The 20,210-nt window shown below is 38.0% G+C and overlaps 3 protein-coding genes across 3 annotated transcripts in view; 1 reads left to right on the forward strand and 2 right to left on the reverse strand.

Moving 5' to 3' along the window:
• LOC127857470 (teneurin-2-like) overlaps nucleotides 1-20,210 on the reverse strand; it is a 231,258-nt gene that overhangs the window by 134,516 nt on the left and 76,532 nt on the right. Inside the window, exon 4 of the mRNA XM_052393865.1 lies at nucleotides 13,111-13,207. The gene's annotated coding sequence lies outside the window, so the exon portion shown is untranslated. The remainder of the gene's footprint in view (nucleotides 1-13,110; nucleotides 13,208-20,210) is intronic.
• Nucleotides 5,195-14,742, forward strand: LOC127857471 (circumsporozoite protein-like). Its single transcript, XM_052393866.1, has 6 exons — nucleotides 5,195-5,284; nucleotides 5,560-5,568; nucleotides 10,513-10,707; nucleotides 11,840-12,054; nucleotides 12,463-12,646; nucleotides 14,722-14,742. The coding sequence occupies exons 1-6, from the start codon at nucleotides 5,195-5,197 to the stop codon at nucleotides 14,740-14,742; spliced, it is 714 nt and encodes a 237-aa protein (XP_052249826.1).
• On the reverse strand, nucleotides 14,755-15,438 carry LOC127857472 (uncharacterized). Its single transcript, XM_052393867.1, has one exon. The coding sequence runs from the start codon at nucleotides 15,436-15,438 to the stop codon at nucleotides 14,755-14,757; it is 684 nt and encodes a 227-aa protein (XP_052249827.1).

The raw sequence follows: 20,210 nt of genomic DNA on the forward strand, positions 1-20,210 counted from the left end.
TATTGTTTCTTGAAGGTTTACAGGTTTCTGACAGTCTGTCATGGCTATTTCTATTAAGGATGTAGTCATGCTTTGAAAGGGCAAACCAGAATCTTGGGAACACATTGCCAGCAATAGGGAGACTGGAGATCACATACATATGGAAAAAATATTTATTCAATAAGATTCAGAGATTGATTAACCCTTTGCATGCTGGGAAATTTGTCGTCTGCTAAAATGTTGTCTGCTGAATTTCTAAAATTAGTATTTTCTTCGATTTTTTTCAAAAAAATACTTTAAGAATAGCAAACAGTTTGGATCCTGATGAGACGCCATGTTCAGTGGCATCTCATCTGGATCCAAACTGTTTGCACAGGCCTTCAAAATTCGGTTCCAGCACTAATAGATAAATGACATTAAATATCTGTAATTTGGAAGCAAGTTCACTTTTTATTTCAATAATTCTCCATGTTTATATTCTTCTTAGAACTCTTTTCTGCAGATTTAACATTTTTGATTGAAGGAGTACGTCATGCCCAGAGAGAGATATTAAGACATTTTTCCGTACCCAAATCAAACTTGAACAGTCATTGAAAGAGACAAATAACCATGCAATCACTCATTTAAAGCATGTGCAAAACTGGAGTATTTGTCAAATATTAATATTGACACTGATTCACTAAATCAATTGCTAATGCTCAAACACTATAAACCATGGAAGCTGTGCCTGCATGGTTATACTGAATATTTCATATTGTCCTAAAGATATTGTGGCAACTTAAATGGCAGATAAGAGGCCGATCAAAATACACACACACAAAACCTTTATATTTCCTAAACCATACATCTAATAATCCAAAGCAATTAAAGTAAATTACAATTTTAAGTGAAATTAACAAAAACACTTTTGCTCAAAGTTACCAGGATACCAATTCACAATCCATGTTAAGCCAAAATATATTAGAATTTCAAAATCCACCCATTGGACAAGCAATAGCAATGTTACAATGTAACTAGTTAAATTCCACCTGGCCCATTCACCACCTATGTGACCTGCTAGGTCCCAAGGTCCGGCACCTGGCAGCAATAAAGTTCACATTAAAACCTGATTTAAATAATTTTGCTGGTAATTCTTTGTGAGCCATACGAACATGAAAATTCATAAGGGGAGGTGACGGATACAGGTAATGGGAGGAGATGCAAATTGGATTTTGGTGGCAGATTACTGGGCAAATAATATGTATTTGTTGGTGCTTTTGATGCTTTCTGTTTAGTTTTCATCATACCCAACATAACCCCTGTTTTAAAAGAATTTGAATAAAAATTGGCCAATGGACATAATGGTACCAGTGTATGGCCATCTCATAGCATCATCATGTTTGAGTTGTATCCTTATTTAAGTTAAACCTTCATTTTTTAATTTGGTTAAAAAACTACTTGACAATACTTAAGTTACCTTATGTCTTTAAAATACTCCGTCATGCAACTTATGAACGATGCCAATGTTGAATTGTCCTGTTTTCATACAACATTGGTGGTGTCTCTGAAGTCCTCTGCTACAAACATCCATTCATCATTTCATGACACAGCCATATGACTTTAATTTATCTCATACTATATATTTCTTGAAATTCTCATATTTATACTGTTATTTATATGTAAACCATATTAGACATGAGGAGCATAGGGAAGCTGAAACCATGAATTTACATTATATTTATTCAATACTTAATCTCTCATGATCTTCATTAAACTTCACTGTCACTGAATCTTTCCCACTGAATCTCTAGCAACTATCATAAACAACAGACATTAAAAGCCTTGTATATATATAATTTCACAGACAAATGTAGTTTATTTATTGATTGTGCAAAAGCTTGTGCAAACGCATAAAATGTAAGAGTTTCTTGTTTCACTTTTGTGTCAATAGTTTCCAAGTTAAATGGAATACGTTCTTAATTTTTGAAATCTGATAACGATGAGGACACCTGCAATTCCCATGCCACTGAAAGAAATGCCTCTGCGAATTTCACTTTCACAATTTCAAACAATTACAGCTTTCCAACCAACATGTGCATCCAATAGAAACAAATTCAAAGCAAATTATCCAAGAAATTTCTCTTCCCTTTCATATTAAAGTTTTAATTTCTCACATTTTCTGCATGAAAAATTCTTCAAATTAATGTTTTAACTACATAAATAAATTGAATTAACTGTAGTGCACAGTTTGAAATAGTAAAACAGTAAAAATATATGTTGTGCAATACATATAATTAAAGGTGTAATCTAATCTGTAGAAACAATGAACACTTAAACACATTTATTCTGCTCCATTCACATTAAAATCCTTTTAAAAGTATTTAGACAGGAATAAATCCTCCTGCAATCCAATAATGCTCACTAGTGTCCCCAGTCTCCCAAGTTGATCAAGCATCTGAGAGATTCAGACTGCTGCTCTGTATGATTGGAGGATTGCTTCCTGTGACTTGGTTAAACCAGTCAATCTGAGCAGCATGGCAGCACAATTTCTAAAACCTATCTCTGTGTGTATTGAAGAATGCTGTCTGTTGCATTTGGGACTAAATACTTATGATTAAATGAAACATCTTCATAATAATGATAGTAATAATGACAGGACAATTCATGTGCAGAACTTACTCTGTCATTAATTCATTAATAATTTCAACAAGCGTGTGCAGAATTGTTATGATATTGTAGCAATATATTGTCAAAGAAAATTCTTCAGACCAAATTCAAATCCCTTAAGTATATACTTAAATAATAATTGAGTTTTGAAGATGAGAGAAACAAATATGATATATTTGTTACCCATTCAAAAGTTATTTGCAATCTTATGTAAAAATGCTATATTTTAAAGTATTGAAACCAAATAATTTTTGTGTTATGTTATACATGTTAAGATATTTTACTAAGAAATTTTAAGAGATGTGCTCAGTGAAAAGGGGGTTTAATGCATGTATGTAAAGTGCAGTCCAAGATTTAAGCCTGTGTCCGCACAGGCTAATCAGGGACGACACTTTCTACCTAAACTGGATTTTTGCAAAGAAGAGACTTTCTGTTAACCAAAAATACCATAAAAGCAAAGAGTCGTCCCTGTTAAGCCTGTGCAGACAGCACAGGTTAGTCTGGGTCAACACTTTATGCACCCCATTATTAAACCCCATTTTCACAGAGCACAGCCCATATCAATAATAAGAATATTTTTTTTAGGCTCAGTGAATCCTGCACAAAATTGCTTACACAACTGAAGATATTTTTGTTTTGGGCACCAACCTCATGAACCTTAGGTATAATACTCTGAACACTCCATGGAATCTAAGCCCATGATTTATTTACAGCTCACCGAGACCTGTAGCTCCGGATTTACTCTCAACGATGCTCTAGGAACCAATGAAGCATGCAGCAGTGTAACAAAGCAGGCGTAAAAGGGAATCAATAGCACCATGTTTTATATCTCTGGTAGAGTACTTCTCTCAGGAACTTTTGGGATAATCAATTATCAAATTGTATCAAAGGCTCCAATGGCTCGAATTGTCATTGAATAAACCTGGTTATCGTTTGTGACAATTGTCAATTTAGACAGTAAAAGAGTATATGAAGACATCCTGAATGCCACTGTCACATGGACCAAGCTGAGAATGACATAACACAATTTGTACAGTTGAAATGGAGTCTTTGGAGATGTTATTTGCATATTTTCATCGCATGTTTTGGGGTTTTGGCACCTAATGACTTTCTTGATTTAAATTTGCTGTCAAATTACGGCCCTTGATAATATGAGATTTCATATTTTCAGAGTATATAAAATTAATACATATACACATGTATAAACAAGAATCTTAAGTTTAAAATTGATCATTAAAAACCATTCATGGCTCCCGCTTGTATAATTTATGTTTCAAAATGTATTACAAAACAAGCGTGAAGAGTTTGAGAGATTATTGCTTTATTGAATGGCACTGATTTGTTGCATTATTACAATGTAAGAATATATTTGTCCTGTTTGGAAAAGTTGGACACAAATGCCACAGCGTTCACAGGAAAATGGCTTCATATCCACTTATGAATAATATATGTTGTTCTCTTGGAGAGAGAAATTGGTCAAAAGAAAGTAACTCAATTATGTTATGGCTCTTTATTGATGACGAATTACTGCTATAGAAACAAATCTCACTATAAAGCCATTTTTTTTCGACGTAGCTGTAAAACGTCACTTTTGACCTGAGGTGACCTTTAGGTTACATTCATAAAAATGCCCAAGGCTACCCACCAATGAATACACTTCATTTAGTCCATTGGCTGATTTGAGAATACCACCAGAACATTGGAAACATGGCCACGTCTTTCTAACACTGTTTAACTGCGTGTTCAGCATGAAACAATTTTATCTCTAATGAAAAGGCTTAATAGATAGAACAGTTTTACACTCAACTCTTCACATCAATACAATTTGTGCATAGATTCTACACCTTCGTCAGTTCGCGGTTAGTGTGTGTGAATGTCAGAGTTTATATACAGGTCATCGCTGCGTCTTCACGACCACGTGCTGACCGGAGTTCACGGCCAGTAAAATAATCGTTATATAATAAAGACGCTATAGAGTGAACTAGGTGAACTGGAATTTTCTTTAGACCAGAAAGATGTTAAATGAAGATATCCAGCGATATAATTATGGTATTTCAATAATAGATTCTTAATGTGTTTTCAACAATACCATGATAAATATTATTTTTTATTAATTTAACAAGAATTATTCCACCATATTGACTAATGTATTAAGCATGAGCGCGATGATTCTCGATACTGTTAATACTCGAATCAAAAAGCAATGCCCAACAAACCACTAAAACAGGTTTGTTCGAAGAACGCGCGTATAAATATTTAAAATATGTACGGATACTTCGCGTGTGGCCGGTTGAATCATATGTTTTAATTTCACTTCCATTATTCTTTTGGTTTTCTGTTTTGTATCTATAGGTTTATGACCAGCAATATGTAATAATGTAAAATAAGCCGCAAAAACTCCGCGTGTGATGCAGCTAAGAACTGCACAGAAAAAGACATTCACTATCCTTGATCTCATTCATTGAACTCTTTACCTTTCATAAACATCAACGCTGTATATCTTTTTTAAAGGTATTTCTTGTTTAAATTAATTGTTTAACAATATTTCTGGAACAAGAAAATAACTGCTATGGATGGGATTGAAGAGGAGTTTGCCTACAACTCTGGTGCAAACCTTCTTTGGGAAGGCAGCGGCTGCAAGCTGCATGATGAGCTCTATGTACGAGAGAGACTGTGATGCCTGCAGTTTTAATATGGAAACCACTTACTAAGAGGTTTTGTTTCAATCAAAAGTATTTAGTGCATGATTGCAGTTTATTTGCAATATGTTCAGAATGAGACTGAAATATAATGTAAAATTGTGATGTTTAATATTCATGAAAACAATAAACTTTTAAAGTTTATTTCAACTTGTCATCTTACATTATATATATGGTATTTAAGGAATGTTAAATGATTTGTTACAGCAAAACCTACACACTATTGTTTTTTCAGAGACAGCTGGTAAGTTTGTGTCAGTATTGTTATTACTGACGGATCCCTTCCGAATTGCTGAAGCTGCAGAACCTGCGAGGAGCTGCATCCTATTTATTCCCTAAACAATATTGATACATTTTAATTAACATATTGTTCTTTTTAAGTTCCTGAAAAAATGTGGCACCTGTGACCATGCCATATGTTCAATACAGTATTCAAATAAAAAATCATTGATGTATGGGGTGTGCTGATTGCAAGTGGCAACCTTTTTGTGCTGATACATCTCCGCCTGTGAATTAAACTTAAATTGGCTCTCCATTGCTAATCTGCATCACTTTGTAACACCAGTCAATTCAATTTGCCACTGCTGACATTTTTCTCTCAATGTGAACAAATCACCATATTTACAATTTTCCAACTGGAGAACATTCAAAATTAGTTTTCTTCAATGATGTTACATTATTGCGCAGAACGAATGATGTTGTTAAAATTGATCCTGTTCCCCTACAGCTTTTTTAATGGAAAGGATTGCAGTATTGAATGTAAATAAATTACAAAATCAAGTTTGACTTGGCAGGAAAGTAGACCTTTCCTAGTCATGGATACAGACATTGAAGGTTAAATACAATGTGGTTTACATGACAATTAGAATCTTTATGGCCATGGGTGAATTTATATTGGTAATCGAAATAATTATAACGAGCAGCTCTGTAACTAGATTAATTCATGTGCGTTAAGTGTTTTCTCGAATTACCCTGTGCAGTAAGCACAGGCTTATCTGGGATGACACTAATTTCTGCCTAGACTGGATTTTTGTTTAGAATACTAATTTGAAAGATAAAATTCCATAAAACCACAAAGTGTTGTCCCTGATTAGCTTTTGTGGACTGCCCAAACTGATCTGGGACGATACTAAATGTTCATGAATTAAGTCCACCCATGGACTGCCCAAACTGATCTGGAACGATACTAAATGTACATGAATAAAGTCCACCCATGGACTGCCCAAACTGATCAGGAACGATACTAAATGTACATGAATTAAGTCCAGTTTTCCCATGGACTGCCTAAACTGATCTGGGACAATACTAAATGTACATGAATTAAGTCCACCCATGGACTGCCCAAACTGATCTGGAACGATACTAAATGTACATGAATTAAGTTCAGTTTTTCCCATGCACTGCCTAAACTGATCTGAGACAATACTAAATGTTCATGAATTAAGTCCACCCATGGAGTCCAAACTGACCTGGCATGATACTAAATGTACATGAATTAAGTCCACCCATGGACTGCCCAAACTGATCTGGAACGATACTAAATGTACATGAATTAAGTCCACCCATGGACTGCCCAAACTGATCTGGGACGATACTAAATATACATGAATTAAGTCCACCCATGGACTGCCCAAACTGACCTGGCACGATACTAAATGTTCATGAATTAAGTCCACCCATGGACTGCCCAAACTGATCTGGGACGATACTAAATGTTCATGAATTAAGTCCACCCATGGACTGCCCAAACTGATCTGGGACGATACTAAATGTTCATGAATTAGGTCCACCCATGGACTGCCCAAACTGATCTGGGACGATACTAAATGTTCATGAATTAAGTTCAGTTTTCCCAGAACGCAGCTCAAATGTTATACAAACAATGGCAGCTGAATCAAATGTTCCCTGTTTTAAGTAATATTTATGGTTGATTCTCTTATCAGATTTATTAAAATGTAGACTATTTAAATCAACAAAATATATATAAAAGTAATGAACTGTAAATAAATGATCTCTCTTCATATGTGGAATTCACAATGATTTATAGTTTATCACTTTGAAGACTCACACACTATACATAAATTATAAAGTACCAAATATATAAAATGTATTAATATTGTCCCAAGATTATCATTACATTTGCAATAGACAGAAAATTTAATTAGGAACATGAAAACAACCGTTTTATGTGGTAAATGTAATCTGTGTGCAACATAATTACATAATAAATACATAAAAACATAATAAATGGACCATGTAACTATGTGTAAAACACTCATGGTTTTACAGCAAAATATGAGTAAAAACAACTTTAAACAATTTTTATATAACTAAAATAGTCATCGCTGCACATTCAGGCAGAAATTCTAATAAAGAAAATAAATTAATGTCCATTTATTTCCTTTCATTGTGCACTGTAACTCTTGTAGAATGTGCATGCAAAATATTAATCACATTCAAAAAGTCGTATTACCCAAACAAATGCATTGGTAATCTAACCTTCAGCCTGAATGTGTTGTCTATAAACAGAGACTGGTCCTACTTAATAGCACATATCCACATTTACTATGCTATCCGTCAATAGCAGTTTTTGTCATTTACACCAACTAGGCTGGCATGACAATGTCAGTCGTAATTTTCTTGTGGCTGTTAAACTGGTAATGAGTGACCGCGAAGAAAAAATACAGAATATTATGTTTGTCCAGCACAACATTGGCCCTCTTGGAAAGCAGTGGTCGGTTTAATGTATTAATGGTCAAATGTAATGGACAGATGTAAATAATTGTTTTTAGAAAGAAACAACACCAAGGTGCCATCCTCAACAAAAATGAATGACAGTTAATTGAACTGGGTTTAGGGCTATAAGCATAAATATTATCAAAATTGTTATTAATTAATTTTACATTTGCGAGGTTTGTAATAATTGTTGCTTAATTAGTTGTGTCCTAGAAGACATTTCTATAAATAGCATTAACAAGTCAATGAATTATCAATGATATTTTTCATCAAAAATGATTATACAACCAAATGACAAAATTTAATTATCATTTCTTGAGTTTTAAATAAGAGTAGAAACATGGGAAAAAATTGCGCAAACACAATTAACGAACAGCATGTTTACTTCTTTAATCTAGTCTCAGGAAATCATTAAAGAGCTTGGAGTTACTTGAAAAACATCCTAAAACTGAGCTGTTTTTCAAGAAGATGATTAAGTGATCCAAAGCTTGGGACTATGGCTACAATCCTCGTCACATCTTTAGCAACTGCATCCATACAAAATCTTTTGGATTCAACAATGTTTTCACATGCCGATGACAGTTAATTGATCAGAATCACTAATGCCATCAAACATTGGGTCCCTCATTTCTGATGCTCAAAATTCAAAGATGCCTGAGTTTTAATATCTCAACGCTTGACAGGATAAGATTAAAAGAAAGGTCAACTTAAGAAACAATTGGTGAATGGATAGGTTTCAATTATTGGCCATTTATGGTTGAAGCAGTATGCAAGCCAGAGGATAACATTGATGCGAGGCCACCATATAATTATCCATTTGCAGCACTCAATACTTATTAGGCTTCTGTCATCAAAAAGGATTACATGCACATCCTCAGAAATTAAGACACCATTGACTTTGAAATGAATTCTCTGGATCCATAGAAGATTAGAAGATTGAACTAAAATGTTGTACTTCTTGACATGCAATTTGATAATGTTTAAACAAAAACAAGAGATGTGTTTGTCAGAAACACAATGCCCGTTGTTGTTCTGAGTTTATTTACAGGTCCCACGCCCCTTCACGGAGCCCCCTATTGCGCCGCTTTGAAATAAAATTTCAATATATCATTTGGCAGGTTAACAATTTTTTTCCCTTTTAAAGCTTATTACTTCCCTTGGATTGTATTTTTTTACTTTTGACCTTGACCTTTCACCACTCAAAATGTGCAGCTTCATGAGATACACATGCATGCCAAATATCAAGTTGCTATCTTCAATATTCAAAAAGTTATGACCAAACTTTAACGAAGGTTAAAGTTTTGGGACAAACAGACAGACAGACAGACAGACAGACAGACAGACAGACAGACAGACAGACAGACAGACAGACAGACAAGACAGACAGACAGACAGACAGACAGACAGACAGACAGACAGACAGACAGACAGACAGACACTTGTATAATCTTAGACTGGTTTTTAATACGCCTTTTGAATTGATTATTCATTGTTTTCTTTGAGAACTTTTCAAGAACATCATAAGAATCAAAGCCTGATAATTTTAACCAGTTATCACAAATTTGGCTGCAGTTATTTCTTACAAATATCATGCATGAAACAATCAACACCGATTCAGCACAATAGAATGTCCACGAAAATGCAAAATAATGTTTTGAAAAACATTACATTGACAACTGTACAGCTAAAAATGGAAAATTTGACGTATCTTGGAAGATTCTCAATAAAATTATAAAATCATGTCTAATCTTAATATTATACACCTAAATAAGCTATCACGATCTGGATGACATTTCAGATTGGTTTCCTGTGCCTTCAAATATGGAAGCCTTATATGCGGTCTTTAAGGATGGCTTAAGCTTATAATATCCTCAAACTTTGTGCGTTTGAACCCTTTGACCTTTTCATAGACTTTCCCATCACAGTTCAGTTATAGGAAAAGCTGGAAAGCTTATATCATTGCGAGATTTTATATGTGATAGGACAAAACTTATAATCAAGTTGACATACATTACTGATGACAAGGTATTTTTCATAGTCTCACTGACAAATAAATAAACAAGTTACCAATGGGTTCATTAAGTATCCATTACTCCTTTTTTTGCAGTCATACTTGTTTTACTTCTTTATCAAGTACCTGTTAAATACACATTCCCAATCAAGGAAAAATTACACAATTTCTGATGGTCCTCTAAACAAAATCCCGAAAGGAAGGAAAGTTGCATCAACTTTGTTCCAAAACTGCATAATTTGCAAGTGAACAAATAAAATGAGCAATGAAACATTTCAGCAAAAAGGCTTTTAAATGAATAGTCAGATGGGTTTGTGTAATAAAGTACCAAGCGATTAAAAAGACCCTTAATTCCAAATATAAAGATTTCATGGCTCGAGTTTTCCCAAAAAACAGTGTTTTTCCCTCTAATTTTTCCCAAGTGGCATTATTCTGATACAGAAATCGCTGAGATCATTTGATACTGCGGCCAGTGTAGCTCAAAACCAGCCTGCAGCCAGTATAGCTAAAGACCAGCCTGTTGCCAGTGTAGCTCAAGACCAGCCTGCAGCAAGTGTAGCTCAAGATCAGCCTGTAGCAAGTGTAGCTCAAGACCAGCCTGCAGCCAGTGTAGCTCAAGGCCAGCCTGCGACCAGTGTAGCTCAAGACCAGCATGTGGCCAGTGTAGCTCAAGACCAGCCTGTGGCCAGTGTAGCTCAAGACCAGCCTGTGACCAGTGTAGCTCAAGACCAGCCTGCAGTCAGTGTAGCTCAAGACCAGCCTGCGACAAGTGTAGCTCAAGACCAGCCTGTGGCCAGTGTAGCTCAAGACCAGCCTGCGACAAGCGTAGCTCAAGACCAGCCTGTGGCCAGTGTAGCTAAAGATCAGCCCGCAGCCAGTGTAGCTCAAGACCAGCCTGAAGCCAGTGTTGCTCAAGACCAGCCTGTGACCAGTGTAGCTCAAGACAGCCTGAAGCCAGTGTAGCTCAAGACCAGCCTGAAGCCATTGTAGCTCAAGACCAGCCTGAAGCCAGTGTAGCTCAAGACCAGCCTGTGGCCAGTGTAGCTCAGGACCAGCCAGCAGCCAGTGTAGCTCAAGATCAGCCTGCAACCAGTGTAGCTCAAGACCAGCCTGAAGCCAGTGTAGCTCAAGACCAGCCTGCAGCCAGTGTAGCTCAAGACCAGCCTGCAGCCAGTGTAGCTCAAGACCAGCCTGCAGCCAGTGTAGCTCAAGACCAGCCTGTGACCAGTGTAGCTCAAGACCAGCCTGTGGCCAGTGTAGCTCAAGACCAGCCTGCGGCCAGTGTTGCTCAAGACCAGCCTGCAGCCAGTGTAGCTCAAGACCAGCCTGAGACCAGTGTAGCTCAAGACCAGCCTGAGACCAGTGTAGCTCAAGACCAGCCTGAGACCAGTGTAGCTCAAGACCAGCCTGAGACCAGTGTAGCTCAAGACCAGCCTGGGGCCAGTGTAGCTCAAGACCAGCCTTCGACAAGTGTAGCTCAAGACCAGCCTGTGGCCAGTGTAGCTCAAGACCAGCCTAAAGCCAGTGTAGCTCAAGGCCAGCCTGTGGCCAGTGTAGCTCAAAAACAGCCTGCCGCCAGTGTGGCTCAAGACCAGCCTGCGCCCAGTGTAGCTCAAGACCAGCCTGTGGCCAGTGTAGCTCAAGACCAGCCTGCAGCCAGTGTAGCTCAAGGCCAGCCTGCAACCAGTGTAGCTCAAGACCAGCATGTGGCCAGTGTAGCTCAAGACCAGCCTGTGGCCAGTGTAGCTCAAGACCAATCTGTGACCAGTGTAGCTCAAGACCAGCCTGCGGTCATTGTAGCTCAACCCAGCCTGCAGTCAGTGTAGCTCAAGACCAGCCTGCGACAAGTGTTGCTCAAGACCAGCCTGTGGCCAGTGTAGCTAAAGATCAGCCTGCAGCCAGTGTAGCTCAAGACCAGCCTGAAGCCAGTGTTGCTCAAGACCAGCCTGTGACCACTGTAGCTCAAGACAGCCTGAAGCCAGTGTAGCTCAAGACCAGCCTGAAGCCATTGTAGCTCAAGACCAGCCTGAAGCCAGTGTAGCTCAAGACCAGCCTGTGGCCAGTGTAGCTCAGGACCAGCCAGCAGCCAGTGTAGCTCAAGATCAGCCTGCAGCCAGTGTAGCTCAAGACCAGCCTGCAGCCAGTGTAGCTCAAGACCAGTCTGCAGCCAGTGTAGCTCAAGACCAGCCTATGACCAGTGTAGCTCAAGACCAGTCGTGGCCAGCGTAGCTCAAGACCAGCCTGGGGCCAGTGTAGCTCAAGACCAGCCTGCAGCAAGTGTAGCTCAAGACCAGCCTGCGGCCAGTGTAGCTAAAGACCAGCCTGCGGCCAGTGTAGCTCAAGACCTGCCTGTGGCCAGTGTAGCTCAAGACCAGCCTGTGGCCAGTGTAGCTCAAGACCAGCCTGCGGCCAGTTAGCTCAAGACCAGCCTGCAGCCAGTGTAGCTCAAGAACAGCCTGCAACCAGTGTAGCTCAAGACCAGCCTGGAGCCTGTGTAGCTCAAGACCAGCCTGTTACCAGTGTAGCTCAAGACGAGCCTGCGGTCATTATAGCTCAAGACGAGCCTGCAGTCAGTGTAGCTCAAGACCAGCCTGTGACCAGTATAGCTCAAGACCAGCCTGAGACCAGTGTAGCTCAAGACCAGCCTGCAGCCAGTGTAGCTCAAGACCAGCCTGTGGCCAGTGTAGCTCAAGACCAGCCTGTGGCCAGTGTAGCTCAAGACCAGCCTGTGCATTTTAAAGTCTGATCACGAGCTACCCCCTCTACCATAAAGTCAAACAATCTTTCATGGTCTCATTAGAGGACTTGAGGGTCAATAAGCATATGATTGGATATTCACTGGCATAAAAATATGAGTAATATAATATCTTTTTTAAACAGAGCGCCGAAGTTATCTGAGAAAAAATCTTTTTATTCATCCGTCGATGGATAATCTGTGAGGTACTATTATTAATTATTTTATCAGAATAAATATGATAATAAAGATTTATTGACTGCAATTGGGTAACACTATGCAAAACACACGAAAAACATACATACCTTGTGATTTGTTCATGTGTTGTTATCGAAAATGAACAGCAACAGAGGTCATCAGGCTGCCAGCATTCGTGAGATGTGGTCCTTGTCAAATTGAAATCTGAAGATATACAAGAACAATTTCTATATAATTTAAACAAACATACTATACTCAATGTGACATTAATACAGCCGCCAGCCGGAAAGCCTTTTGCAAAAAATAAAACAAAACACACAATGATGCTCATATCTGAAGAATGCAATACACGTGGAGGCTTGAATGTGAAACTATTGTATTGGCATAACATTGTAATCATCATCTTAGCCCTCCCTAGGTTGTCTTAAGAAAAATTGACCTGAGAATGTTGTAACTGACCATCTAAACACAATGGATGCTGGGAAAATTCACAGCTATTCTCTAGCATTGTTAGGCTTCATGATTCATACAGGGAATATTTATTATTGCCACAAGTTGTTAAATGTTGATGGATTTTCGATTCAATGACCCCTGATGATCCTGACAGCACATGTTGCACTCTCAAAGAAAAGGACCCAAAACATTGTCGAGTGTGTTTACTGAAGTCTTCAGAGAAATTTATATGGAAATCTGAGACAAGCACTTTTGTAAGGTCTCGATAATGGAGCCACATTTCTACCCGTGCTGGCACGCTTGTCCAATAATGATGTTCAAATAGACATGGACTGATTGTAGATTTTGTAATTAAAGATTATCAACGGCGTGGACTTTCCATCCCATTCTTTGTACTGTTCAAATAATGCTCTAATGGATCTGTGGCCACATATGCCATGAATAATAGTTTGATAAATGTCCCCATAGATTTCTACTAAGAGGTCAGTACAAACACTACAAACTATGGAATAAGAAGGACTTTGTTACAATCTGTAAAATATTTGTAAAAAAAGGTCTTCATAAACAAGAGCTTTGTCACAGACAAATTTACAGCAGTCAATTAAAATGGAACGTTTCAAACAAATTGTATCTCCTCTGACATGAAAGTGATTAGACAAGTGGCTGAGTTTTTATGGTAATTCTATCATAGGTAACTCAAGTAACCAGCACAGGTTGCTATTTTGCAAGATATCCACCAGCAAAAAATGTTTTCAATTAAGTTAAATACTGGTGTATATTTTGTTATTCAGAGGGTCAGGCCCCACAACTTAGAACATTCATTTGTAAATTCTTAGACTTTATCTCATATATTTAACCAATGGAAATTCACAAGTAAGACAAGGTCATTGACAGAAACATACTCCAATAGTGCCTGGTGTTCAATGGCTCCATTTTTATGTCAACAGTTGTGTGGAGAGTCTATAAAAACTGTACGAGTAACAGAGGGGAAATGGCAAATTTTCATTTTTTATTAATATAGGGCATTAACACTTATGTTTCTGGTGTAAATTGGCTGATTTTGGCATTTGCCCTCCATTTTTTTATGTCTACACACATTACTAGAAAGTTTGATTACAATTCAATGGAAACTTTATGAATCAGATAGAAGAAACTGTGAATTTTGCAATAAGTGTATAAAGTAAGGGCAATTAGTCAGAAGTTCCTGGTGCAAATTAACTGGTTATCCTACTTGGCATCCATTCTATGTCAAATATCATTTTCAGAAAATGGTGAAGTTTCAATGAAAACTATACTACTTAGAGAGCACAAACAATTAATGTGCAGTCCACCCATCCCTCTGCCCTTGTGCGGCCCACCCATCTGCCCGCCCTTGTGCAGCCCACCCATCCCTCTGCCCTTGTGCAGTCCACCCATCTGCCCGCCCTTGTGCAGTCCACCAGTCCGCCTGCCCATGTGCAGCCCACCCATCCCTCTGCCCTTGTGCAGTCCACCCATCCGCCCGCCCTTGTGCAGCCCACCCATCCCTCTGCCCTTGTGCAGCCCACCCATCTGCCCGCCCTTGTGCAGTCCACCACTCCTCTGCCCTTGTGCAGCCCACCCATCTGCCTGCCCTTGTGCAGCCCACCCATCCCTCTGCCCTTGTGCAGCCCACCCATCTGCCTGCCCTTGTGCAGCCAACCCATCTCTCTGCCCTTGTGCAGCCCACCCATCCCTCTGCCCTTGTGCAGTCCACCCATCCCTCTGCCCTTGTGCAGCCCACCCATCTGCCTGCCCTTGTGCAGCCCACCCATCTGCCCGCCCTTGTGCAGTCCACCCATCCGCCTGCCCTTGTGCAGCCCACCCATCCCTCTGCCCTTGTGCAGCCCACCCATCCCTCTGCCCTTGTGCAGTCCACCCATCCGCCTGCCCTTGTGCAGCCCACCCATCCCTCTGCCCTTGTGCAGCCCACCCATCTGCCCGCCCTTGTGCAGCCCACGCATCCGCCCAACCTTCTGTCAAGGGTCTTCCCATAATGAATGTGTAGCCCACCCATTCTATCAGCCAAGGGTGTTCCCATTTGTCTTGCAAGAGAAAGGTGTATAAAAATTACAAGCATCATAATTGGTCAATATTTTGAACTCAGAAATGATGCAGACTTAGAGCTTTCATAAGTATCCGAGCCAGGCTAAAGAAACACATGCCACAATATTTAAAAGAGCAATCTTTTGAAACCTTTTTAAATATAAACTGAAGGATTCTACAGATGTTTAGTCAATTTAGTTTCTTGTTGTTACAAAAGTACGAACAAATAAGATTCCAATACAGCACATTGCCACAAAAATCTCTGCATATGGCAAACTGATCTAATCATGAATCGCCTATGACTTAACAATACATTATTATTCCTACAAGACTTGTGGAACAATAATAGCCTTTTATGGTACATCCCTGGATTCATTTTATATTCATTTTATTGCTTTATTGCTATTAACAGCATTATGTACATAGAAAGCTTGTCTACAATCGTTATCATCGTTCAAACTCTTGTCGGTGGCAGCCATATTGTCACTGGGGTACCAATTAAGGATGTCAATTCATTCATCAAGGGCTGAAATATGTTTAAAAAGTCAACACAAGGGTGTGTGGGATGTATACACACTGGGACCTGTGAACAATATAGAGGAAGTGAATGCATTACCAGACGGATGCCACATTACCAGAGTCAACACTATGATGTGTTTGACAAGCTTTTAAAACATATACATCTCTTTATTGAGCAATCCAGCTTTTCAGGCAAAAACAATACTAAAAGAGGTGCTTTTTCCCTCTAATTGGTTATTTTGAACAAATTCCATTCAGTACACAATCATGTAAAACATTTTTTGTAAAACTGTGTGCAAAGTATCATCCCAGATTAGCCTGTGTTGTCTGCAATCGTTAATCAGGGATATCACTTTTCACTTTAAAGATTTTTCCTTAAGAGAAAGTCTTTCCTCAACAAAAAGCCAGTTTAGGTGTAAAGTGGTGTCCCTGATTAGACTGTGCAGATATCACAGGCTAATCTAAAACAATAATTTAGGCAGATGAATCAAGCCAGGTTTTTCAAGAGTGCAGATCAAATGAAATATAATCTATACCAATAACAAGTCTAAATTATCCCAAAACAAAAAAAGTCGATGAGAGAAAATATTTGTAACTGTTCCTTCTGGTTTCCTTATCAATCAAAAACAAGATTTAAAATGCTTCTTAATTGATATTAGCTTGATATTTAACTATAATATACTTCTTAATTGATATTAGCTTGATATTAAGCTATATTACATATAACATCAAATCTTTTTAGCTTGAAAGCTTCCTTCATGTACATTTTCCTACAAATATTACTTCAGTTTGCATAAGTATGTTAGCTTTTTCCACAAGGTTTCCTTTAAGGAAATTGGAAAGTATCTTAAATAATCTTGCACACAAGAAACTGCATCAAAGTACCTAACTGATGAGATCCGATCAGATATCAAAGCCATTCAACTGTCTGAAGAGGCTGCCGAGGATGATCAAATATGGAGAAATGTAGCCAGAAAAATAAATAGGACAGAGTTTTTTGTAATATTTGTAGCCGATGATCTAAGGACCATTTTAATCAATCAAGTGTACTTAGTTGGCTAAAACCAGTGGAACCAAAAAGGCCAATAAATGTCAATGGTTTATCATATAAGAAACTCAAAAATGTTGAAATTTGCTGATGCCTGGAAACTGTGTTTATCCCAATGAGACTGCACGAGGCTCCTGTTTCTGAAAACCAGCATTGCAAAAAATAATTCAGCTTTTGTAATGTTGCTTTTTTGCAGTAATTTACATGAAAGTCAAGGAACTGGAAGATTGGGAATGATCTGGTAATGTTCCAGGCATTTTGTAAGGACTGAGAAGTCTTTTATATCTAGAGAGATGGGGATTGTTTCCAACTCTGTATACAACAAATAGATCACACTTTACATGTACTTTAATTGTTTCAATTTTTGCACATGTTGAATTCTCATTATGACCATCAACTTACAACCGTGTGAATGCTTGACAAATATGTGAATGCTTAGTGAAAACGATGTGAATGTTTGCCAACCTTGTTAATGCTTTACAACCATGTGAATGCTTGACAACCTTGTTAATGCTTGACAACCATGTTAATGCTCGACAACCATTTGAATGCTTGACAACCTTGTTAATGCTTGACAACCATGTTAATGCTCAACAACCATTTGAATGCTTGACAACCTTGTTAATGCTTGACAACCTTGTTAATACTTGACAACAGGGTTCGCCAAAACCGTCGGTCCGCCGGTCCTGACCGGCAAATTTTGCTCAGGACCGACAAGTGATTTAAGATAATCGGTCCGACTGACCGACATAATCGGATGAAAAATGGTTTCAAAAAGATCACTCAAAGTGTATAATGTGCTTATGGATTAATAGAAGGTAAATGCGTTTTGTTCAACTTCTGTCAAAATCCTTTTTTTGTTACCTTCATTTGGATGTTTTGATGTTTAAAGTTGGATTAGAATTGACTATCACATGCGAGTTCAAAATCAACGGTCCTTGTTTAAAAAGCATCCGGGTGCGTCCGCCATTTTGTTTGTTCCATTTAATTTCTCCACAACAAAAACCGCATGAAAACTTGTTTCAACAGTCATTTGTGAGCATTTCTGTAAAATAGTTTCATTATTATATTGTTCTGGGAAGGATATATTTTAATTGACATACCAACAATTTCTGAAATCAAACGAAGTTTTTCCACCCAATGTACTATATTTCGGATAATTTAAAATTCGGACATGTGTTAATTAAAAACTTAATTTGTTGTTGGTAGATTGTAGCATTATGTTTTGTGTTATTTCAGACAACAAGAATGGATGGTAGTAATTATCATGGGCCTTTCTATCAAGTAATACGTGTGAAAGACATTAATTTAATTGAACCTGGAAATCAACCACCTCAGCTAAGAGAAAATATTTTAACGATAGGTGTTGTTTTATAACTTGGGAAATTGGCTAATAAACAGAAATTGAAGTCATCCAAAGTAGTGTGAATGGTGTGTGTGCAATTAAGTCAAACTTGATTGGATGTCACCCTAACTTTTCAAGAACACGGATTTGTAGAGCTGTGGAGGCTAAACACAGTTTGACATACCTTTGGTTTATATGTGGTTTATTATTAATATAATAATTGTTTCATTATATCGACTTTGGACATGTTTTATTGTATTTTAATTTGATAAAAACCAATTTACACCTAAAAGGTACTCTCTTTTGTTGTGTTTTGCTGTTATAGTTTAGTCGGACAGTGGGACTGACAGAAACTGATTCGGACTGACAAAAATTTCAAGTCTGTCAGTCCAAATGACTGACAGATTTTTCAAGTTTTGGCGAACCCTGTGACAACCATGTTAATGCTCAACAACCATTTGAATGCTTAACAGCCATGGCATTGGTGGACAACCATGTGAATGATCAACAACAATCAGGGTGCAGAATCAACAGGGTTTTCAGGGGGTTACACACGTGCTAGACAGAATGTAAACACACCATTAAGAACTTTATTTTTGCAAATTTCTCAAGTTATTGAAATACATTTGCAAATATCTTTAGTGCATTAAAGACATTTTTTGCAGTTTGTGCCGATAAGGCATAAGAACAAATCTTTGAACACGTCTGAAATAGGTGACAAAATTTCACGTTGCATGAAGCATAACCATATACATGAATGCAGTAAAAATATAATTTTTGAACAAGAACACATGCTTATTAAGTAAAGTAATTTTGATTTTTTTTTACGTTGCCATAAGCAGCATAAAAATATTTTTTTTTTGCACCAGTTGAAATTCTGAAGAAAAATTGTGTTACCGGTGTGTTTACAACCATAAACGTTTAATTGGGAAACCCACAATTCTTAACAACCACATATCAAAAGGTTGTAATGAACTTAAAGGACTGTCCAATTCAGAAGAAATAGACCATAAAGATATATTATTTATCCATTCCAAATGTTTATGCACAAGCATTTTCTTCCTATTATGGGTTTTAAACTACCGGTAATTGTTTTCCATAAACATATATATAATGTAAGTCAGGAGCTATTCATAAATAAACCAGTTACAATTTCACAAGCCTCAATGGGGGATTATACTCAGGACATTCCAGCTCCAAGGCAAACAATCTACTCAATCACTATAAAGGCTAAGTGAGCAGCGTCATGCAAAAATGGATCTTATGACATGCATCCAGCGAAGCTCCAGAGAAGCCATGGTAAGGCCCATCAGGATCTACCCTGTCTGCTATAAAGGTGTCTTGGCCTCATAAGCTGTCAGGGTAGCTCCTGATGAGACAGTGCAAGTCCCCAAGCTGGTCTGCAGCTACACTGGTGGCATATGGCATGTCCAGCTCTACTTTTAGAAGAGACTTACTTTAAAACAAGAGGCCCATGAGGGCCTGAATCGCTCTACTGCTATAAACACTGTGCAAGTTTGGAAAGAATAAGATGGAAACTGTGTACTTAATCGCGCAAACAAGGAGAATTTTCTCAAATTCAAGGGGAGATTATTGTGTACTTATTTCTCCGATACTGCTCATATTAAATAGGGTTCAAGTCCTCATTGATATAAAGATACTGTGCAAATTTGAAAATAATTGGATGAAAACTGTGGAATTAATTGCGTAAACAAGCGGGATTTCAAAATTTTCTCATATTCAAGGGGAAGTCATTCTGGACTTATTGCTTCGATATT

The sequence above is a fragment of the Dreissena polymorpha genome, chromosome 14 (genome assembly GCF_020536995.1).
Source record: "Dreissena polymorpha isolate Duluth1 chromosome 14, UMN_Dpol_1.0, whole genome shotgun sequence".
NCBI lineage: Eukaryota > Metazoa > Mollusca > Bivalvia > Myida > Dreissenidae > Dreissena > Dreissena polymorpha.

What these genes read in the sequence shown, in the direction of transcription:
- LOC127857472 (XM_052393867.1), bottom strand. Translation starts at nt 15,438, where the DNA reads ATGCGTGGGCTGCACAAGGGCGGGCAGATGGGTGGGCTGCACAAGGGC.
- LOC127857471 (XM_052393866.1), top strand. Translation starts at nt 5,195, where the DNA reads ATGGATGGGATTGAAGAGGAGTTTGCCTACAACTCTGGTGCAAACCTT. An exon ending in AAGGCCAGCCTGCGACCAGT is followed by an intron (nt 10,708 to 11,839) that starts GTAGCTCAAGAC and finishes ATCTGTGACCAG; the next exon opens with TGTAGCTCAAGACCAGCCTG. An exon ending in AAGACGAGCCTGCAGTCAGT is followed by an intron (nt 12,647 to 14,721) that starts GTAGCTCAAGAC and finishes TATCATTTTCAG; the next exon opens with AAAATGGTGAAGTTTCAATG.